At 36.7% G+C, this 24,586-nt stretch overlaps 1 protein-coding gene and 1 long non-coding RNA gene across 2 annotated transcripts in view; one reads left to right on the top strand and one right to left on the bottom strand.

Annotated features, from left to right (window-relative positions):
• LOC116708484 (uncharacterized) overlaps positions 1-4,490 on the top strand; it is a 26,896-nt gene extending 22,406 nt beyond the window's left edge. The window contains exon 3 of the long non-coding RNA XR_004336692.1: positions 4,435-4,490. This is a non-coding gene — a long non-coding RNA (uncharacterized LOC116708484). The remainder of the gene's footprint in view (positions 1-4,434) is intronic.
• slc38a6 (solute carrier family 38 member 6) lies at positions 1,125-24,551 on the bottom strand. The gene is given in 18 exon segments (XM_032546339.1): positions 1,125-3,707; positions 3,788-3,882; positions 5,046-5,190; positions 5,265-5,336; positions 5,338-5,390; positions 6,102-6,202; positions 6,282-6,361; positions 8,188-8,244; positions 9,688-9,759; positions 9,843-9,890; positions 9,892-9,902; positions 9,996-10,081; positions 13,469-13,547; positions 18,393-18,432; positions 18,524-18,576; positions 20,650-20,723; positions 20,804-20,934; positions 24,280-24,551. Coding segments are annotated over 18 exon segments (1,374 nt in total). The 5' UTR covers positions 24,373-24,551; the 3' UTR covers positions 1,125-3,623.
• Positions 24,552-24,586: the final 35 nt, after the last annotated feature.

Consider the following 24,586-nt stretch of genomic DNA (forward strand, 5'->3'; position numbering starts at 1 on the left):
AAGTTGTAACTAGGAGTAGTCAGACTTGCTCCCAGTTTTCCAATCGGAAAAATCAACTAGAATGTCCTCCAAAGTCAGATTTCCCACTGGGAAACTGGGAGCAATTCCGACTACCCCAGTTATGACTTTAAGGCGGACTTTGTGTTTCAATATGGCCGCTCCTATCGTCAACGGTAGTAAGATGTAGTGGAAAAATGTTGATTTTACAAGACACACATGCAAAAGTCTGTCTAATATCAATGTCACATGTAACTCCTGCAACTCTAAACCGAACAAATTAAAAGTGGATTTTATTAACAACAAATTATTATTAATAATAATAATTAAATTAATTGGAATTTATTGTGAAAACGACAAATCAAAACTCTTCAGAAATTTACCATGATAAACGATACAATAAATTCCCCTAGTCTGACGTCAAATCCAGCTCAGAGTTCCCACTTCCCAGATAACTGGCAGCATTAAACCCAAACAGGAAGAAGTAATGCTTTTTACCACCTTTTCTTTTCTTCACAAATGAAAGGCCAGCAAACTGTATGTCAAAAGGTCAACAATCGGACAACAGTATCATAAGTGACCACTGTTCTGACTTCAATCAACAAAAAACATTTTTTAAAGCACGCAGCCAACACCTCTTAAACCAACAGAAGAAGCCAAGGCTGCCAGCAGGGTCTTAATTTCAGCCCACCATCGTTTCCCTGCTTCATTCCTTCCTTTTACCCTGGGAGATGGTGTTGTCATACTGCTGGATGTGGGCCCAGCCCAGCCTTGTGAGCCGGTTTAACTAAACAAAAACACTCCCACCCTGAGCGGAGGACTCTGACCACTCCAGGCCCCCATAAAAACAGCTCTGAACCGGGTTCAACATTCAGCCTTCCAACACAAAAAGCACTGGTTTTCAGAGCTTTGACAGTCTATTTGGTTCAAACTTGTTCTGAGTTTTATACCCAAAGAAAAAAATGACAAAGATAAGGAGTGCTGTCACAGTCAGACACTAGGTGGTAATCTTGTGCTAAAAATGATTTTACAATGTACAGTCTATGTAAAAAAAGAAAAAAAAAAGGTCTAAATACTCTTGTTAAAATGCCTTGTATATGTGATGAAAAATAAGGATCAAGGATAAATAACTTCAAAACCATTTCAAGATTATTATTTGTTTTCCAATAAAATTGTACAGGTCAGACAGGGTTTCTGCAGGTTTCACCAAATCAAATTCAATTCAAATTCAGTTCAAATTCAAAAATACTTCATTAATACCAAAGGGAAATGTAATAGTAATAATAATTTAAGACCTTTTTAGGACCATTAAGAATAAAATTTAAGACCTGTATCACAACAGAAATGTACAAAAGAAAATTTAATATTTTATGTAGTAGTAGCCTTCTTTTTTTTTTTGCACTGAATGAATGTAGCATTGGATATTTTGGCAACAGAAGAGAGCCAGTGGCAAAGATGAACATTGCCCAACCAATTGGCAATACATTAAAAAAAAAAAAAGCTGGCTAGCAAGGGTAGTTAGCAGCTAGTAAGTGTTAGCTTCAACCGCCTCAAATCACAGAACGCAATGATGTCATCTGCCTGCGACTCAAATTTCCTTACAAAAAAATGTCCCACGAGAAAAATAAACTATATGAAATAAAATGTTTGTGCCATCACAAAATTTGAGATCTGCGATTAAAGTATCTAAGGCCAACTTTCACTTATCTTTCAAATTTAAGAAATTTTAAGCTCTTAATTTTAAATACCCTAACTTATTTAGTTAGTATATATAGACGCTCAGACACTATGTCAAAGGCCACATTGTAGGTGGAAAAAGATTCAGAAGCCATTTATTATGGTTCCATTTTGTTTATATTATAAATGTGAAGATTGTCAAAATTTGTTTATTTATTCTTCAAATCCATTTTGTTTGTTTGTAAAAAAATATTTTTTCTCCATACATTTATTAGCATTTTGACCCTTTGCAACTACGTCACTCAGTCATTCTAACCGCCATGATGGACGTCGGAAATGAAGATCGGGAGTATTGAACAGAGCAACTGAAGTTGTTTTTGTCAGTTTATTAATGGCTTCTACTTTTTCGAGTCGAGCTAATTTCTCTTTGAGTGTAACTCACTTGGTTGGGGCTCAGCTAGCATAGAAACCGACCCATACCTCCTCCGTCCTGACGTGTTGATCAAATTACCAACTTTGTCTGAATTCACACCACATGATTTATGTAACTACGTCATAAACTGCGGTTCCCCTTACACTGGAGCTCCCTTAAACACGTACAGAAGACGAGATGCTAACCAGTTTTTTCATACATGCTAGGTTACATGACGGTCGGGGCACTGTTTCCATGGTTACTAATGGTTAGACGCATACCTCCTCCATAATGCGGTATTTCATATCTTCCTAGTCATACTTATTTATAAAATATATTCTGAACGTTACTCTTCTTACCTTGTAAATAGTGTTCGCTGCAAATCCGCGGTTACACTGAGGACTGACAGTCATTATGACTAACGGCTGGTATCCATCGCCGCCGCATCTTACCTCATTCAAAGTTATGAAATAAAATTACAAGTTTGGTTTTCACCCGTACCTTTCTCTGCAGCCGACCGCGCAGCATCCTGTGACCGTTTTTGCTGCGAAATCAACTTTATAAAAGCGATACTAGGCCACCACATGCGAGTTTTTTTTTGAAAGGCTTTACAGGAGCGGGCAGAGATTCGAAGAGTGACGTCACGTGCAAAGGGTCAGCGCTGTTGCGTTGGTCTTGTCAGTTGGCGGTTACCGTAGCAACCAGTAACTGACAACTCCTCCCCCTTTTTCTGTAACTGTTTCCTTTACAAATATTATATTTTAACATACATTTTAGACAGACTTAATTATGTACAGGGTTTCACGTGTGACTTTGTCATGCTTTGTATATGTTTTTTAAACTGTTATTATGATTAATGTGAATTTTAGCTGTGTTTAATTGTACAACTGTCAACTGTTGTCATCTGTAGTTTGTTCAGGGTTATTTATTGCATTTTATTTAATGAGGAGACTGATTGAAGTGGTTCTTCTTTAAAGCAGAAAGCCGACTAGTTGTCTGAGTGCTTGAGAGGCAACTTAAAAACGAACTAAACAGTGTAACAGCGAATGGAAACGTGCGGAGCGTGTGGCTTTCATTAGCTGCAAGCCGAACCGCAGAAAAGCGTGGCTCTCAGCATCATAACCGCTGCTGCCAATCAAACACATGTTTACACAGATGAGTCTTAGACGTTCTGATGAAGACATTTTAGTGGTTAAACAAGCAAACCCGGGTTTCATTATGTAAACAATTTTCCCTTCATTTAGTGCTCAAAACAGAGCAGAAATACATCAAGTTAGGACAAGAATCATTAAGGGTTTCAGGAAAGTTCAAAGGAATCATAAAGTGCAAAATCAAAATAGTAAAATCATCCCTTGTTCATTTTTAAATCCAGAAAAATAAAAAAAATTAAAAGTCAATATGTAGAAAAGGTTTGTCGTAGTTTGAAAGCTATATAAACATTTTAGTGTTCATCATAAAAAAGTCCCTGAGGTGATGCTGGTCCCTTTCATGATTCAGTTTCTTTGGTTCAGATTTCCCTTTCTGGTTTGGATTTGGATCAAGAGCTGAGCACCCACGAGAGAATAATAACAGTGAGACTGGTAACGCCCATTATCAACCCAAAAACCACCAGAAGTATGGCCTGGAGAGACAAAAACAAACACCAGGTCAGGAAAAAACACCAGGAAGAAAACGGTGACAGGTGAAATTTTGCTGATTTACCCCAATGGAGTCGACGGATTTGATCGGCTGGCTGCTGATTTTAAGGTAGAAGATTCCTGGAAAAATAAACAGCAGGCAGCTGGACATCGTTGAGCCTAAAAGTAATAAAAAAAGATGATTAAAAACTGATTAAAATCAACATGGAGCATACCTAACAGCAGCATCTTCATAAACTTAGACCAGGACAGCATTAATTATGCATAAATGGTGCAGTTTTAGAAACAACAATCGATAGCTTGAATATTTAGCTGCTTTTAAAGTCTGCTGGAAATAGATTTAGCATCAAAACATTTCCATTTTGCTAAATGCTATACGAGATATTCCTTTTTTTAGAGAGAGAGAAACTTTTATGACTTCAGATCTGAATATCTTGTTTAGTTAATCCAGGAAAGCCCAGATGATGATGTCATGACTTTGTAAGCTTCTGATTGGCTAAATTTCAGTATTTGAGTTAAACATGTTCGTATGACATCATTGGAAAATCTAAATTAATCAACCAAGATATCAGGAAGAGAACTGAGGACCTCCACATGTCTGGGAATTTCAAGTTATTCAGACACTGGAAAAAAACACAAAATCTTACAAAGTATTTTTGTCTAATTTTTAGTGAAAATATCTTATTACATTATAAGTAAAGACAAAACTAGCTTACAAGTAACTTTTCAGCAAAATATAGGAGTTTGTTTTAAGTCAATAATTCCTTGATATTGATTTTAAAAAGTACTAGTTCCAATGGAAGAAGACATTTCCCCATGTTATAAGTTAAATAATCTGCTAAAGGAACAAGTATGTTTTTGTCGATATTTAAGAATTATTAACTTAAAACGAGCTTCTATAACTTGCTGAAAAGTTAAATGTAGGTTAGTTTTGTCTGATTTCAAACATAGTAAGATATTTGCACTAGAAACTAGACTAAAATACTTTGTAAGATTTTGTATTTTTGCAGAGACTTTAGTATACATTTTATTTGTTGTTTGTTTATTTATTTCAGATATTTAAAATGTTGTCTAGATCCAGAGTTAAATGTTAGAAATTAAAGTGTATTGATCTTTGAGAATGTGTTCTTGCATTATTGTGCAATTATCATTATGTTACTAGAAAATTGTCTCAAAATAATATTATCGTTTATCGCAATAACTTATGGGAGAATTTAACATCCAGCAGAATTTGTACAGGCCTGGGTACAGCTTAAAAGGTGTAATCAATTCTGTCTGCAAGACAAAAAAAATATAGTAAAATGAAATAATTTCTGACATACCAACGACTCCAAACACATTCCTGATATCAGGCACAAAGATGGCCAGCATCAGCACCACACCCAGGATGATCAGAGTGGAGACGATGTGGGTCAGCCAGGAGAAGTGGAGTCCTCCGTACAGCATCACAATCACAGCCTTACGAGCCTAATTCATGAAAATTAAACGTTTTAGCTTAAAAAGTGATTCCTCTGACACCTAATCTGACGTGGCGCACTCACGGGAAAGTGTATGAGCGGCACCGTCAGCAGCACAGAGAGAAGGATGGCCAGCCGGACCGTCATCACCATGACAGTCGCGCGGCAGGTACACGTCGTAGCCGCGCAGCAGCTCAGACTCTACATGACCTGAAAGGAGAAGACGAAGAATAAAGGAGCAGAAACAGAGCAGGACTTTAAACTGATGAGATCTACAAGTAATGGTTATTTTAGTTATTGATTAATCAATTATTCTGACGATTAATCAGATAAAATAAACTGGCAGAGATGCATAGTTTTTATTTATACTTTAGAAAGACATTAAAAATGCAAATAAACAATTCTATTTCTTTTATAAAATAAAAGAATATAAACATTGTATTTCCTAAAAAGCAACAACACAGTATTACTTTAGTGTACCCTTGATAATTTGTAGCAAAGGATCCACCTGCAACATCAGTACAGTGCAGGGCAGACCTGTTGGTTATTTTTGGATTAAGAATTGGATAGGATAAGGCGTTAACAGATTTTTTTTCAGAAGTTGAACCAGGTGAAGCTATAGTAGTACCTCTATAGAGGTAAATATATGTTCTGTATATATGTTCTATATAGAACATATATACAGAAAAATAAGCCATTTCTAAATCTTGAATGCAAATGTATATATTTTTGTACAGTTTTGGTTTAATTACTGCTCTGATTGTGTTGTTCTTTCAGAAAATTGCCTTTTTTGAGTCTGTGTATTCCAGTTAATAATCTTTTGATTACAAAATTAGTTGACGATTATTTCCACAATTGATTAATCGTGGTTCATAATCAAATAATCATATCAATTCGATTAATCGTTTCAGCCCTACTTACTATAGAAGGTGAGGTACCCAAACAGAGCAGAAATGAAGTAGAGCAGGAAGCTGAGACTGATGCTGATGTTTGCAACGTTCTGCATTCGGGTTTTGGTTGGTCTGAAAGACAGCGCAGTCATACAGTTAGCTTAGCGGCTACTTAGCAGGGTCCAGAGACGAATTAAAGCCGGAGACTGACCGCTTCAGTTCGCAGTAGATGGGCAGGATGGCTGTATGGCACAGAAAGGAAAAGGCCATAGTAGGGATGGCGTAGGCACTCTGCAACAAACAGAAAAGGAGCTAATTAGAGTTGATGAGAAAGATGGAGCTGAATACAGGAAAATCCATGAGAAAACCAGTTTGAAGCTGCCAAAAAAACCCAATGGTTAAGTATTTTTGTCTAGTTTCCAGTGCAAATATCTTAATACACTTGAAAGAAGATAAAACTACTATAAAAGCATCTTTTCAGCAATATGTAGGAGCTTGTTTTAAGTTAATAATTCCTTAGTCTTGGTAAGAAAGTACTAGTTCCACTGGCAGATTATTTCACTTATAACATGGGAAAAATTTATTGATTAATTATTGACTTACAAAAAGTTCCAGTTTGTTGATGAAAAGTTACTTGTAAGTTGGTTTTGTCTTATTTTAAGTGTAGTAAGATATTTGCATTAGAAACTGAACCAAATTCTCTTTTGTCTTTGGTAAAAGAACATGATCCATTTCTCCATCTAGTGCTACATTCTTGAATTTGTTTTTGTTGTGTTTACCCAGGATGTCCAGTGCTATAGTCTACTTTCTGCAGAGTTCACTTCAACCAGAGTTTGATTGCGCATTCACACATTCCCAAATTAACCTGACTTTCTAGGCAAGCAAACTAAACAGGAGTGATGTGAAAATACCCTTAAATCCAGTGAAAGTAGCTTCTACAAAGCCTTGACTCATACGGGTTCAATTAAAATATGCCACAATTTTCAGATATTCATTAGTAAAACCTATACACTTTGTATGTTAGTGTATCACACAAAATCCCACTGAAAGATGCTGAAGTTCATAATTTCAATGTAAAAAAAAAAGATAAAGGAGTGTGAAAACTATTGCAGTGCACTGTAAATCTGCGAGTCGCATGTTTTCTCTTGGAATGTGATATAAATATGAGGGGCAGCTGGAAAAGGCGCTGCTCGCCTTCCTCATAAAAACACAACAACCCGTCATAGGTGAGAGTGTGACCGGTCAGCGGAGTGGAACAAATGGCATTCAACAATTTCTCACCAACAACTCAAACAGTCTGCATATGACCAGAGGAAGGAAAAGGTTTTCACTGCCAAAACATAAAATCTTACCAAGTATTCTAGTTCAGTTTCTAGCTCAAATATGCTAAATAAGCACTTAAAAGGAGGTAAAACTTACAAGTAACTTTTCAGCAAGATATAGAGCTTTAATATTGATGCAAAAAGCACTAGTTTTAATGACATAATCTATCAGTGGAACTAGTACATTTTCATAAATATTAAGGAATAACTGACAAACAAGGTCGCATTTCTTGCTGAAAAGTTACTTGTAAGTTAGTTTTGACTTATTTAATGTGTACTATAGTATGATATTTACACTATTGATGTTAATGTTCTATTTTTAGATGTTGTATTTTCATTAAATGGAGGCTTTAAAACATCGGTCTGTGTGGAATTAATCTACTCTGCAAAAACACAAAGACGTACCAAGCAGTTTTGGTCTAATTTCTCACACAAATATCTTATTACATTTGAAATGATGCAAAACTAACTCACCAGTAATCTTTTAGCAAGATATAAGTCAATAATACCTTAATATTGATGAAAAACTACTGGTTCCACTGGCAGATAATTTCACTTATAACAAGGGAGAATTGTCTTGTTATCAGTTAAAATAATTTGCCAATGGAACTAGTACTCGTTATGAAAACTCATTATTAAGGAATTATTGATTTAAAATAAGTTCATTCTATGGTGAAATGTTAATTGTATGTTAATTTTTTGTATTATTTGAAGTGTGATAAGATAATTGCAATAAAAACTAGACCAAAATTACTTGGTAAGATTTTTATTTTTGCAGTATTAATATACACTCACCTTTATGGAGAGGATGAAGAGTTTAGGTGTACATTCTGAGTCAGATCGGTTTGATACCTGAAAGAAACAACAAAAGGAATATCTTTTTTAATTTAAAACATCTACGTCTGAAAATAGAAATATATTCTCACTGTTTGCCCTCACATCTCTAGGAAAAAACAACTTTGGTAAAAGTAAGTTAGCTCTTTGGGGTTGTAGCTCGGTGTTGAATTTCTAAAAGTCAGAGTTCATTTCCAGGATCAGGAAAGGTCACCTGGACTTCCTTCCCTTAAGGACTCACTTTATTCACCATGCAGAGCCCTGAGCGGCCCGCTCTGGTCCTCATCAGCCAAACCTGACACAATCAGTAAACTCAACATCCCGGCTTTCCCTCATAATCCCGTTGGCCATGAACGCCTGGGCAAAATCTACCTACCTCACAAAACTCGCCTACTCACTCAAAAGTAAAGCAGAGATGCAGCCAAAATAATAGTGGGAAAAAAATCAACACTTACTTCCTTACAGCAGAGTGTTAGGGTCATGCTAAGGAAGTAAAAGAATAAAAAAATTATAAGGATATTTAATATTTTTCTTGGTATATGAGAATACAGTCAAAATAATTGAACAATAAAGTCATAATTTTATGACTAATCTGGTAATATGAATTTAATCTCATCTACCAAGAAAAATATTAAAAGTATTAATAAAAATCTAAATCTAACTTCCTTTCGGTTTCACACGGTAGCAAACACCCCACTATTCCACTTTAAACACTTCATATCTGGCTAGTGAAATAATCCCCCAGTGGAAGTGGTACTTTTTAATCAGTATTAAAGAATGATCAACTTTAAAAAAAAGCTCCTATATCTTGTTTAAAAGTTACTTGCAAGTTAGTTTGCTGGAGCTCCATTTGGGTTGCTAGGTGATAAGGTGGGTTGTGGTTGCTAGGCAACGCCTCAACAGTCAGAATTGTCTTTAACCATTACCAAGTATTTTTAGTTTTGTTTGTAGAGTAAATATGTTAGTATGTTTGAAATAAGAGAAAAATAAATTATAAATAACTTTTCAGCAAGTTATAGGAGCTTGTTTTAAGTAAATAATCCCTTAATATTGATGAACAAAAGTTCTAGTTCCACAGGCAGATTATCTCACTAATAACAGGGAAAATGTCTGCCAGTGGAACTAGTAATTTTTCATCAATATTAAGGAATTATTGACTTAAACCAAGTTCCTGTTTCTTGCTGAAAAGTTACCTGAAAGGTAGTTTTGTCTGATTTCAAGTGTAATAAGATAATTGGAGTAAAAACAAAACCAAAAATACTTGGTAAGATTTTGTGTTTTTGCAGTGTAATGAGTGAATATTTTTCACAATAAAGTGGATGTGATCAGTAATGAGAATCAATGAAACTTATTGATTTAACCTCTCAGCCTCTACATTCACATACAGAATAGTAAAATTATCTCACTGCATTGAACTGAGCTGAACCCTGTTTTTGTTCTGAATAAACTGTTTATGTTCACCTTCTTAAAGTCTGAGAGCGTTGTGATGTTATGAGGCAGTGGACATGGAATAGACCATTTCTTCACCACAACCTAGAAACAAGACAACAATGGAGCAAGTCAACATTGGAAAAAATGCAGTCAACAGATTTTTCAAGGTTTGGGTCAGAGCTCACCACAACTGCAAAATACAACATGAAGATGAAGGCAAGGCTGCTGGTGTAAACCCAGGAATCCTTTGGTGGGGGAGAGAGACACATCCAGGAAGACGGAGTGATTCAAACCAGTCAGAGATGGAAAAACAACACTTTTTTCGTTTGGAAACTCACCGATTTTTGGCAACATTGCTAAAGGCACAACAACACAAAATGTGATGATGATGAGAAGTAGCCTGCCATCTTCATACCAGGCACTTCTGTAAAACACAAGAGGTAAAGCATTAAAAGTCAAGGTTGAAATTGCAGCAGACTTTTTGAAATGTCTTAAAGTGGCATGCTTTAAGATGAACCAGCTCTGGAAATTTGTCTCCATTTTGGACTCAAATACAGAGTGACAGATCCGTCATGTGGAACGAATTAAAGGCTTTAGCTCTTTCAAATCACAACAATCATGTAGTTCACATGCTAACGCTGTGTCGCTCCATCAGATGGGACCACATTTCTCTTGCAGGGTTTTCGGAGAGGGGAATAATATTTTCTTTTGTTGAAGGAGAGCCTTGGTGGTTTATTGAGGATTGTGGAGGAGGAGGAAGAGGCGGTGCTGTAGTGACACATATGGAAGTCATGCTGGCTCCGTTGGAGTCGGGGTCGTCTGGGACGGGTCCTGGTTGTCGCTGCTATGTGTTGGGCCACAGTGCTGGGTCATAAGGGACTGGCTCCATGGCCGACCCGCCATCAGCAGCACCTGCTCCGACCACATCAACACCCACTGACCCGTAATCAGGCAGCTTCACAGCTGTGGCGTCCTGTCCCTATGTCTGGATGTCAGGTGGGACGTCTGCTCTCACTCCCAACAATCTCTAAAGGTGACCTATTGAGCTTCCTTTAACAGGTAGGATAGGTCCTATGGCCTAAACAAAACTGTCTTCATTATATTTTCATTATTAGATAATGAGATTTTAGTCTGCTCAGTTCTGCCTATTTTTAGTTGTTATCGGGCCTCTTGTCACTTTTAATCCAAATAAGCTGATGTTGGCCACGCCCTGCCAACTAAAACTTACATTTGCACTTGAAAATGGCTGTAAATAAATGCGCAATTATATAATAGTACATCTTTGAAAAGCAGAAGTGGAGCCTCCTGCACTACCAACCAGAATGCAGCAAGTGGTTTCTAACTAATAAGTTAACAAAACTTGTCTTTTCCAGTAGCCATTGTACATTGCATACAGCGATAAAACCAGCTGACCAAACATGCTGGTGCTCAGCTTGGTTGCTAGGTAACTGGGCAGGTCTAGTATGGGGTTAATAGGTAACAACAAATTGCCTGTTAAATGTGACTTAAGGTTTTTGAAATGACTAATTTTTCAGACACTGAAAACACTAACTTATTGTCTGTTTTATTTTTAGTGCCTGAGCAGTTTTAAAAATCAGTTAAGACCAAATAGAAAAACAAAAACATGCAAATTGTGAATTTTTAAATGATAAAGTCCTCTTTAAGTGAGTGTAATTTCTGAGATTGAAAAGCAAAAAAATAGCTTGAAAATTATTTTTATATTTATCTAAAAAATATGGAGAAAAAAAATATTTTTTTTTGACTTTTAGGAAATTTCAAAAGTAGAAATCTTGTTACTTTTTTTCTAGAAAATTTCTGAGATTAATCAGAAATAATCTGATTAATTCTTTTAATTGAACTTTTGGGGCAGGATTTTACCCCTTTATTTTTTTTCCATTTACTAATGGCGCTAAAATCCACAGCTGCTTGGCCTAAAACACAAAAAGTGAAAAGAAAACCCCTCTCCATCAGACAAACAAAAGCAACAAGTGGAACTGCTTTCATTCCTCTGAGTTATGACAAACGACTCGACATGTTCACTCATTTATTCCCGCTCTGAAGGAAGCGAACAGGCTCCTGTTAACGTCCCTGAAGCCGCTCATTAACGGCAACGTTTTGCTCCCCTCCACAGCGAGCCGTAATTAGACTGGCAAAACTGATATCCCCTTGTATCAGTCTGATTCTGGGGAACATATGTGAGAGATTTGGGGGTGGCGGGGTGAAAGCAGCGTGCTAATACAGAGCAGCTGTGCGTGGACGAGTCAGATGTTGACGGATGGGGGCTGAGTGCTGCTACAAGTCCTGCTTAAACCGGTGTGGTCAATAATAAAGAGATATACGTTACATTCTTGGCCAGAGGACGACGCACTGCGAGGACGGGGAGCTGCAGGATCGACCAGAAAGGTCACCGAAGGATGCAGGCTGCTGATGGACGATGGATGTTTGGATAGCGCCTTGCAAAGTTTTCAAATAATCTGAATTTTTCCAAATTACAACTGCAAGTACTGGGATTTTGTGCAACTAAACAAACAAAAAGCAACTTTTTACATCCTAATGTCATGATTTTTTTTTACCCAATCCTCTTTGCTGAATAAATGAAAGTTTCTCTGAATGTCAAATTTCAAGATTTGCCACCAATTTTTTGTTTATCCAACATTATAAACGCTGCCATCATCATGTTTCACTGCGCGAATGGTGTGTTCAAGGTGTTGTGGATAAACCTCTATGATAAATTAAAATTAGCTTAATAATTTCCTTTCTGATGATCAACATTTTGTGGAGGGTAATTTTATTAACAGAGGCATCATAATTCATTTTATTTGTGGTTTTGATTGTGTGTGGTTTTTATTTCCATTTTATTTATTGTTTTTGGGTTGTTTTATTTTGGATATTTAAATATCTTCCAGGTCCAGTGTTGTGTTCCTACAAAATTAAAGTTTATTTCGTCTTTTAGAGGGTAAACTGATGCATTACCATCGTTTATCGCAATAATTTCCAGGAGAATTTATCATCCAGCATTTTCTTTTTTAAATACCATATGCAGCATTAAGTTGGTGTGCAAAAAGTTACATTTTGCATAACACCAAAACAAAACAGAGGGGACTCTGAAATCACTGAACGCTATTTGGGAACACTGAATGGTCCATCTAGAATGGTGGACGTTAGTTGGAAAGAACCGAAGACATTATGGTACAGTGTTCATTTTGCACAATTCACTGAACTAGTTCAACTGCAAAAAACTCAAGCTGAATGTAAACATCACATTCAAGTACATTTCGTTCACTGGATTGGCTATTAAAAACAAAAATAATTCAATAAATTATTTTAATTTTATTTTATTCTCTTAAATCTTTAATCCTAAACAACAACATTGATTAATTTCAAGTGGTTTTATTGTTCCACAATTCATCCAACTGCTATTAATAGAAAAAATATCCAGCTACATTTTTGCTTGTTCCTCTTGCGTGAAGTAAACCAAAAGTTGGACTGAACTGTGATTTCTGTGTACTGTTACACTAATATTTACTAGAAGGTGAATTCAGAAGGTACCTGACTACTACATTTAATTTAGAGGAATCAGAGTGAGAGGGGGCTGAAGCAGTCACACCATCATTTTCTGAATTTCGCGTGAAAAAAATTAATACATTAAATTTTGTCATTGTAAAGTTCCAAAATGTGGAATTTGATTTATTTCAAGGGTAAAAAAAAAGATAACTGACTAAACAGCTGCTAATATAAATAACTACTTCAATCATCAACTTTTAAAATATTTTAAAAACATTCTAATTTTGAGAAGGCTGCATGGACCCACCCGGTGTTTCCTGCATTCAGGAGGCTGCTGATGGCTGCAGGAAGCTCCGACTTCAGGATGAACAAGTAGGACGACATGGCTGAGGAGACACAAGGAAAACAAAACAACGTCAAAAACAGACAGAAAACAGGATTAAATTTTAACCAAGATCACATAAAGCAGCTGAATGCCACCAGGAGCAGTTCTCAGCTCATATCTGAATGTTTTATTGCACCTGCCCTCAGCTGAACATATCTGGTATCCATGGAAACGTCATACTCTACACCTCTAGAAGCGAATAAAAAGTATTTGAGCATTTGAGCTGAGCAAGAAGCACAAGGGCTGCAGGACAGGCAAAAAAAAACATTGTATGGAAGCTCTGGTAGTGCCAAAAATATATTTATTGGTGATTTGAATTTTTCTCTCAGAAAAATGTGCCTAAATTTGCTGCAATTTCGGGGGCGGGGTGGGGGTGGGGGGTATTACACTGAATTTCCAAAAAAAAAAGAAGAAGAAAAAAACACTTCAATTTAAAAAAATAAATAAATAAATGCAGGTATTTAAAAAAAAAACCCTGCAAAAATAAGTTTAGTAAATAAAATCCCCAGTTTTGTAGATGATGTCAACCTGTGTTAAGGGCAAAATGCCTAGGTATTTTTATTTTTAACTAAAACCTCTAAATTAGATTTAGTTTACCTCAGCTGCATTCATGTTTGCACAGCTAAAGGTGGATCTATGGTTCCCAAATGTTTCGTAGCCTTATTTATGATAATTCTAAAAGTTTTATAACCTGTATAATATTTAAGAAAATCATGACAAGGGACAAAAAAATCCAAATTATTTTATGTCCAATCCTCATTTTTCTCTTAAACAAATACAGGTACTGTGATACCTGCACTTCTGATGGTCTCTCCCAAGTGTTAGCTTCATTTTGACACCAGGATTATTGAAATAGAGTTTAGTAATTGCTCAGAAAAACTAAGTTAGACTTGGGTGGCTTATTTTAAACACATGCTTCAGAAAACACACGGTTGGGAAACACACAGGAAAGGGAGCAGGCTAATACAACATGGGTGGCTAGTCTTGGGAGATCCCCAGTAAAGCCCCCAGTTGGAAGTGGCAGACAAAACACAGGGCTTCAAATTGCTGCAGAGCAGCCAGGATGAGGTTAATCGGGTGAGGAGGGAGCAGGAATGCCAACAGTAATGATCTCTGACGCTAATCCAGGTACTTCCAACCTTTCTCCGCCTCGTCAGGAAACAAGATACTTCCACTTCCCACAGACAGTCAAACGGACAGAGGATCGATTCACTTCCTGTTAGCTCAGAAAAACTCTGTCCAGTGTGAGGAACGCTAAAAGAACAGCAAACTCACTGCAAAAACCCAACATCTTAATGCATTTTGTTCTAGTCTCTAGTGCAAGTATCTTGGCAAACTTGAAATTCAGATTGTTGTGTCAGAATTCTGGGCACTGCGCCGTTGCCTAGCAACCCCAGCTCGTCACCTAGCAACCGAAGCAGAACTCCAGCACTTTTAGTCAAGTGGTTTTTACTGCCGAACTAGACAAATGTTTTGTTATTGACTTACTATTCAGAAAGAGAACAGCAAAACCACAAAATCTTACCAAGTATTTTTAGTATCACGTATCTTAGTACACTTGTGAGTAACTATTTTTGGACAATAATTTCTTAATATTGAAAAAGTACTATTCCACTGGTAAATTTTTCACTTAAAAAATAAAAAAAAAATGTCTTATTATAAGGAAAAAAATCTGCTTGTGGAAGCAGTACCTTTTGTTTTTATCCACATTAAGGAATTACTGACTTAAAACAAGCTCTTACATCTTGAGGAAAAGTTACTTGCAACTTAGTTTTGTCTTATTTCAAGTGTACCGAGATATTTGCACTAGCAAAACTAAATTATTTGTTGGTGTGTTTTTACAGTGTTTCAGTGTGTGTTCATTGCTGAATTTAAGGGATTTATAATTGGGGAAGCCAGGAACATGCAGGGCTAGCTGGGACCCTGCAGCCCTGAGGCGGGTCTTTGGCTCTCCTTTAAATAATCCCAGCCATAATCCCTTAGATCCTGTATTTGTTTAGAAAAGAAAATTCCTCCAATAACGCTCTCGCCCACACAGACACAAGCACTTTCTCTCTATGAGCAACAGCTGGTATTTCTGAGTGCTACAACTTGGCAGGCAGGGATCTTTCACTCCTTAAAAATACTGCTATGGCAGCTTGATTTGGTCTGTCCATTTGCTTCAATGTTATCTACATTAGAGGTTTTTGATCCACAAAGTGACTTTATCAATGTGATTATTGATCCAGGGTTCCTGCTATCCATGTCGAAACTCAACATTTATTCCAGACTTTTTAGTTTATTTTTCTAGTCATTATATTAATGAACAATGAATGTAAAATGATTTTATTACAGTGGCAAACATTAGAATAATGAAGCTACTGTGGGTGGGTGGATGGATGGATGGATGGATGGATTTAAACTCTGCACATCAGAGCTGCTTTGGTTAGTCAACCATGAAAAATATTAAAGCGACAGCATGTAAATCAGAGCCAGGAGGAGGGTCTTAGCACTGTCAATCAACCTTGTGTACACGCTGCTCAGTGTTCTAATGGCGCAGAAACATCTTACCATTCCAGGAAAACTGTTCATCTGCCATCTAACTAGCCTCATAATTTCTTCCAAAGGGAAAGGTGTGAACAACATGATTGACAGCGCTAAGACCCTCCTCCTGGCTCTGATTGGTTGTTTCTGACCAAGCTGTGTATTTCTATATTTAGAACTGGGAGCGCTGGGAGAAGGCAAAGAAGCGCCATCTATTCACAGATTATTTATCTCATATTATACTGTCACAACATAGGGACAGTTTAAAAAATATATATAAATAATACATTTTTATTTTTAAAATAAAATTACATACAGCAGCTTTAAGAAACAAAATAAAATTTTAAAGCCACATTGACAGAAACACAGGATGCAGTGGTTTAGCTTCATGCAGCTGGTCAAACTGAGCACACTGCAAAAATCACCAAATCTTAGAAGTAGTTTTTATCTAGTTTCTAGAGCAAATATCTTAAAACACCTTGAATTAAGAGAAAACTGACTTACAAGTAACTTTTCAGCAAGTAATATGAGCTTGTTTTAAGTCAATAATTCATAAATATTGATTCAATATTGATGAAAAAATGGCTAGACATTTTTCCCATGTTATTTGTGAAATAATCTTCCAATGGAACTAGTAGATTTTTATCAATATTAACAACTTATTGACTGAAAATAAGCTCCTATTTCTTGCTGAAATGATTACTTTTCAGTCAGTTTTGGTTCTTATCTTAAGATATTTAGACTAGAAACTACATAAATACTTGCTGAGAGTTTGTGTTTTTGCAGTGCACCACTGCACTTCTACAGGAACCAGAGGTGAGATAATACTTACACCGACTACTCAAAATGGCCCTTGAGTGAAGAAGAGGACAGTTATCGGCCAAGTGGTAAGAAAACAGACACTGATAATCAGCATGCATGTAATGTTAAAGGAGAATAGAGGTGAGTTTTCTGTGTGTGGTCAGTAAATCGCTCCAGAGTGAATCCAACATGAGAAAGAACCCCTTTCATTTCATTAGGAGCCAGGAGAGGCCGGCCGGCTGGGGTGGTCAGTAATTAAGGTCAATTGGCTGCTCAGCCTCTGGCAGCGCAGATGAATGTTTACCCAGAGTGAGGCTAATTGCACTCTTATAAAAGGAGCAGATGCAGACTAGAATGCTGGCGCTCTCACTCCTGTCGGACTCACAAGCTCTACTCATCTCCTCTCCACCACTGCCCTAACACTCTCTGACTCTGGTCGCTATGGTAATGTTCACATATCCCTTCAAAATAAGATACAGATGCGCCACAAAAACGTACACTTTACTTTCGTGAAAATTTAAACTCACGATAACGGCTAATGGGAACCCTGAGCTTGTTTCTCTGTAACGAGACGATCCATCTGGGAGACAATAACAGCCGAAGTGTTGCTTCTGTACAGGGTGCTTTGGTCTCTACGTGGCGAAACAGTTTGAAGGCTTCATTGCCTCATTAACGAGCCGGTCACTATATCATGCAGAGCTTGGAATGTGGGAATCACCTACCGGGATAAATCCATTCTCATGTCTCTTCTCTGGGCCTTTTCCCTTCGCAAAGAAACTTTCCAAATACATCTGGTCTGTTTCTTACTCATTTTGCTGCTTGTGGCTCAATGTTGGCAGTACGAGACGTAACCGAGAGAATCCAGTTAAAGGATTTTCAAAATAAAAGATCATCTAGACTCAAATAATACATAAAACGAAAATATTTAATTACTTCTTGCGCGGCCCGGTACCAAATGGTCCGCGGCCCGGGGTTTGGGGACTACTGCTTTAAAACACACTTGTGAAGCAAGATGGCCGCCCTAGACGACATTACTCTGAACAAAGTACCCAAGGATTACATTGGTGAAAAAAAGTCAGATCTTTCAAAAATAAAATTTTCAAAAACCAAAAGTTTGATTAATCAATATAATCCTTTGTGGTGGAGTGGATTCCCAAAATGCTATTCCTCCCCACAACAGGGAGGGAGCGAGTTTAACCATCAGCGATCAATTAGGGGAGAAGTCATGTTTCAGGCTCAGGGGAGGGGGTGGAGAGGACGGCGGCTCGAGGTCAGAGGTTATCAGGGAATCTAGATAATGGCCTCACAGGGGGGAGTGATGAGAAACGAGCAGAGGACGTCAGCACAGGGTGTTCTGTTCACCAGCAGGAGGCGATGTCTGCCTCCAAAATAAACAAACCGTCCCGCAGCATTCCTCGGCCCAGTCGCAGCTCTGCTTCTCATAAAAACCACATAATCGCTTCATGTCCAGCATGTCAGAAATAATGTCTGTTACTTCGTGTTGAAAAGAAGGCCAACTCACCACCTATATTTTGGATGACAATCGCTAAACCGACCAAAACCTGGAGAGAAAAAAAACAGAAAGCAATTAGAACAAACAAACCATTCAAACTGACAACAGTAGGAACAATCCTGAAAGAAACAACAACTTACTTTTCCTGGTTTTTTCAAGGCTTTTTCTCCAAGTTCCTCATACGAGTTGATACCTACAGCAAAATACTGTACAGTTAAAAGATTAAAATAAACAAATACTGTAACATGTTCCACTGCAAAAACACAAAATCTCACCAAGTACGTTTGTCTAGTTTCTAGTGCAAATATCTTAGTGGACTTGAAGTAAAACTTACAAGTAACCTTTCAGCAATATATTGTAGCTTATTTTAAGTCAATAATTCCTAAATATTGATGGAAAAATACTAGTTATAAGTACTGGTAATTAAAAGTACTTTTTCATCAATATTAAGGAAGATTGATGTATTTTCATTTTGTGTTTATGAATCTATGTAAGCCCTTTGAATTGATCTTTTTTAAAATGCTGTTACACAATTTTGCTGTAGCGGTCAGTGTTAGCTAATCTGAAGAAGCCTCTGACTGAAGACACTTTGTTGTTGTGTAACAGTCTCAAAAGAAGCATTTTGAGGCTTTGCTGTAATTTTTCCTAATTTTATGGAGACTAAATCAATAGAAATTATCGGATGTTTTCAGTTCCTGATGTTCGTTCATGTAAGAGCGTTTCAGTGGGAATGAGACATAATTTTTACATATCGATGTTCACAAAATGTCACCAAACGACACCTCCATAAAATATGTGCCACCAATTCATTCAAATGCTCCGAATTAACCAATCAGAAGTTGAAAAAGTTGTGACATCATCAGGGCTTTCCCAAATCGTTTCAAAACATAGTGATATTAGTAATGAAAAAGCTGATTCTCATTCTGGGATCTAGCAAAGAGAGATCGTTTTTGTGATCCTAATGGACCCAAAGCAGAATAAGTTTAGTCGGATTTAATGTTAGACATTAAAAAAAATAATAAGAATGTGCTTTTTACACTGTACAAATAAATTTCTGGTTTCAACTGTTTAAATCTTAAAGGAAGTAGGGGAGAAATAGGGAAATATTTCTGTGTGTTGACCAGAAAATAAACATTGGCTTTAACCTAATTTAGTGGCAATCATCAACCAGCATGTCCCACTACTGTTTTTTCTTTTTATCTTCTCGTTGGTCTCCTTTTATTTTTTAATTAATCAAACATCACTTGATTAGGTCACAATCAGGACTTGAGTCAGACTGCGATTGGAAACTTTACAGCAAACTGATTAAATCTTGAGTAATGGAAGAGCGATTCAGGATGCGAAGTCAACACCAAACAGTGAGGAGGATTTGCAGGGAATTAGTTAAAGGGGACGTATTATGGAAAATTCACATTTTGCACAAATTTGTACTTCCATTTGGGTTTCTACTGCATCTAAAAAAAAACACCAAGTTGTTCTTTTGTGTTTGGAAAATGAGCCGCTTAAAAACCTCCAGAATGTGACATTACAAATGAGCAACCACTGGTGGTTACCTAGCAACCCCAGTGGGGTTCCGCCCGTCACCTAGCAACCCAAGCTGAGTTCCAGCACGTTTGGTCAGAAGGTTTTAATTCAAAAATACTTTATTAATGCCAATTTAAATATTAAATTAAATATCGACCATATATATAAATATATATGGTTGAAACCACTTCTTCCTGGTTGTGTGGGAAGCTCTACTAATACTTTTCAAAGACTGTACTGTTATATAATTGTACATGTTCTGGATATAATGATGCACAGAAGAATTGTATATAAAAATCAAGATAATTATGGACAACCCTGACCATCCTCTTCATGAGACTGACTTAGAAAAACAAAATGTCTTCAATCAAAAGTTTCTTCAAATTAGCTGTAATACAGACCACTACAGGAGATCTATCCGGCCAACAGCTATCACCATCTACAATTACTCTTTGAAGAATGTTTAATTAATATGAGTTGCAACAACATTTTGAGTTTGAATTTAATTGAGTTTTGGCAGGCATATTTACTGAGTATAAATGTTGAGTTGGGGGGCGTGGCCAGTAGCAGCTCATTTGAATTTAAAGTGACAAGAGGCCCTAAAACAGACTAAAATCTCATTTTCTATGAATGTCTTTTTTGTGTGCAAACAATGTAATAAACATGTTTTCTATAATCCATAAAGTTATCTCAACCTGTTTGAGGAAAGGTCACCTTTAAGGTCAGATAGTTTTATTCTCACCTGTTTGGTCACAAAGCTTCAGAAGCAGATGGATGGAATATCCTGCAAGGACGGACACCAATACTAACAGGATGCTGGGAACAAAGGGAAAGCACTAAGTACTAAGTAGTAAAGGTTTCAGAAAGAAAGGAGTGGTGAAAGGAGCCTCTCTTACCAAAACAAAACTATCCCTGTGCTGGCCATGGCAAAAGCCAGACCCAGAATCCCACTGCCCATGATGGCGTTCATCAGGTTGAACACAGAGGAGGCGAAGGAGGCTCCAGTGGCTCTGGTCTGCGCCAATCCCTGCACAGAAAACAAAACAAAACAAGTAAAACCACAGGAATAAAGACACACAGCTGAGAAAGAAACCTGCTGATTCCTCCTGACATTACGAGGAACAACTGGCCAGGCCTGATGATGGATGTCATAAAACAACACCGCAGGGGCCTGCAGGATCAGGGGATGGAAACGGGAATGGACGGGTGGGATTTGAGCTGCTGGCTGCAGGACAGCTGCCTGAGCTCAGGATAAGGGGAGCTGCCCAAACTGCTTGACCCCTGTAATGGGGGATATCCTGGACAGAACAAGTGGCAACTCTGGTGTCGGTGTCACAACAAGCTCGGATTGACCTGCAGCCGAGTGGTCGGATTCACCCCGTTACAGTACTGGAAGACAGGAAGTACCAGGTATTTTTAGTCTAGTTTCTAGTGTAAATATCTGACTAAACTGGAAATAAGACAAAACTAGCTTACAAATAACTTTTCAGCAAGACAGGGTGATTATTTTAAGACAGCATTTTCTCAAAGCTGAAGTATGTAACTTTTATAAAAATAATTTTTATGCATTTGTTGAAATTGTCATCATGTTGTGACAGTAGAGTATAAAACTGATAATCTATGAAAATAAAAAAAAATCAAGCGCCTCTGTCTTCTTCCAGTGCTATCAGGGCAAAAAGGCGAGTCTTAGTGCTGCCAATCATTACATGTGCATGTCGCTTACCCCCTTTGCTCTCTGCTATGGTACAGTTTCTCCATGAACAAGCAGGATCTACTGTAGAGGCTGCCCAATCAATTGTACATTGCATGTCCCGCTCTACCCCCTTTGATCAAAATTTTTTCTGTCTATGGTAGATTTTATCTCCATAATTGTAACAACAGCAATAATTTTAACAAACATGTAAAATCCACCGGCTGATGATTTCACTTATAACACTGGAAAATGCCTGGTTAAAATTAGGGATGCACGATATATCGGCACCAACATGGACATCGGTATCAGACTGATAAATAAAACTGGGTCGATATGAAGAACCAATATTTATTTTTAACTTTTTGGCTGGGTTTTTTTTCTCTAAAAGTTTTAAATGGTAGTGAAAAAAGTATATGTAATATCTGTAAATATTGGTTATTGGCCATCACAGCAATATTAATGTCATATATCAATATCTGTCCAAATTTTTGTATCAGTACATCCCTAGTTAGAGCTAAAACAATCTGTCAGTGGAAAAAGTTATTTTATTATCAAAATTAAGGAATTATTAACTTAAAACAAGCTTTTATGTCTTACTTAAAAGTTACTTGTAAGTTAGTTTTGTCTTATTTCAAGTATAATAAGATATTTGCACTAAAACACTTGATAGGATTTTGTGTTTTTGCAGTGCAGTAACCAGATGGAGGTGATTACAGACCAGCTGCAGAGTAAAAAGTCCTGCAGATTTCAATCAAGCAAATACTGAATGTGCAGAAAGGTGTGTTTGGAACAAGCTCAGCAGCGATTTGAGTGATACTGAGGTGAAGCACATCAAAACTCGTAAGACTGTGGTCACTGGAAAATATCGAGCCAGTCTGTTGAACTTTTCCAACCCTTATCCTCCATCCCCCACACCTGATAAGAGATTTTATTACCCAGATGCTTAAGTGAACAGAGGAATGGGGTCATTGCAATGATTTAAAGAGAAGAGGAGAGGCACTGTGGCTCATTTGCAACAGATATTATCATCACAGGATTTGAGACACTAAAATATGGCAGATATCCACTATGAGCCTGGAGAGAATACGACTGATGAGCCAATAATCTCTAAAATTATTGTTAAACATAATGTTGAGTTATTTTTCCTAATGCAGGTTTAAGCCGGGGTTTGTCATGTTGCAACACAAGGTCCTAAACATACCTTTAAAAAAGATCAATACCATGATTCCTATGAGAATTTACCAAAAGAGCTGCTGAATAGTGTGTTTGCCATATATTGCATTATTTCCCATTTTATAAAAAAGTTGAAGGTAACGGCTTTGATTTCAATCAGTTTTTCACTAACGACCTAAAAGCCACATAGTGAATCGATTAAATATGTTTATTTAAATAAACGTTGGTTGAGTCTGGTTTAAAATACAGTCCCAGAATGTTTGATTCGTTCTTCATTCTGTTTGTGGCTTTAATAAAAGACTACAATATTTAAATTCTGTAAATACGCAGAATAATTTGCTGTAATTAATTTTAAAAAATATATATATAACTGGTTCAGATTATTTTTTAATTTGAAGTGTATTGGCTAGCACCCATTTCCAAAATAATTTGTGTTTTAACATTTTTATCAAAGAATTTGTTTTATTTCAGCAGCAACAGCCCTGACAGAGTCACTTACATTTACTTGAGTAACATTTTGGAAAACATTACTTTTAGGTGTAGTTTCACTACAACATACTTTTTACTTTTACATGAATAATATTTTTATGAAGCATTGCTACTTTTACTTTGGTAAATTTTCTGGATTATCTATGCACTGAGAGTAAATTCACTGAATGAAGAATAAGCTTGTTTTAACCAAAAATTCACCAGACACAAAGCCATATTTTATATTAAAGGGGGACTTTTTGTTTGTACACAACCTCTGTTATTTAATCTTATTTTCTAATAAGGAGATACAGTAAATATTACTGTCACCAAAAGTACCTTACCCTGTTCCTAACATATAAACACTACCTAATGTGTATCAGTTTAATAAGATTTATATTTATGCAAAATGCTGTGAAAAATGTTACTTCTGTCTGTGATTGTGTTACTAATTTCTTTTTTTATCTCAGTGTTTAAAAGATCAGAATTAACACATAATTTTGCATATTTCTCTTTCAGATTCCACTATTGTTAAATTTAAATCAGATATTATGATCAGCTACTTAGTGCTTGAGCAGCTTTTTTCTCTTTTTTAAAATCAAATATGGTTTACGTTTACTTCAGTAATTTCTTCGGTGACAACTTTGAACTTTGTCTTCAGTAAAAATCTGTTAAATTTGAGCTGCTTGACTTTAATTTTTGGGGACTAATTTAATTTTGACATCTTTTCCATAAAAAGACAAGTAGTGAAGTGGAAAAATATTAAGGCAGTCAGATCAAACTATGTAAAACATAAGAGTGTATATTCAAGTAAAAAGAAGTGTAAAATGAGACTTTAGAAAATAAAAATAACAGCAGAAGTTGGTCTAAACATTTGCTCTCACAGTGGACTGGAGAGTGCTGACAAAAGCAGAAAACTTCAGTGAAACTGAAAAAGTGAAGTCCAGCTCATGTGATTTTGACCATAAACACAGTGACAAAGCAGTAACTTACTGATAAATTACATGTTTACGGCAGTCGAGCTAATTAAATACTCACATTTCCCAACAGAGGAGTGTTTTCGCTAAGAGCGGAGTCTCTTTCAGAGAGCCTGGAATAAACATCCGCCTGCTCGCTGCTGTTGACGCTCATTCTGAACAGATAAAAACACAGAACAATATTCGCTCCCTAATTTTATGAGCACATCGCCTCCAGAAGTCTTATCGGCTTGTCAGCTGATTAGTGTCTTAAAATTCATTTAGTTCTTCAGTTCTTGTTCTTCTTCAATTCGACCTCCTGGGTCATGCTTCAATTACGTTTTTAAAAACTATAAAAACTTTAAAAAATATAAAAACGTCCTATATTT

Source organism: Xiphophorus hellerii, chromosome 19 (assembly GCF_003331165.1).
Source record: "Xiphophorus hellerii strain 12219 chromosome 19, Xiphophorus_hellerii-4.1, whole genome shotgun sequence".
Classification (NCBI taxonomy): Eukaryota; Metazoa; Chordata; class Actinopteri; order Cyprinodontiformes; family Poeciliidae; genus Xiphophorus; species Xiphophorus hellerii.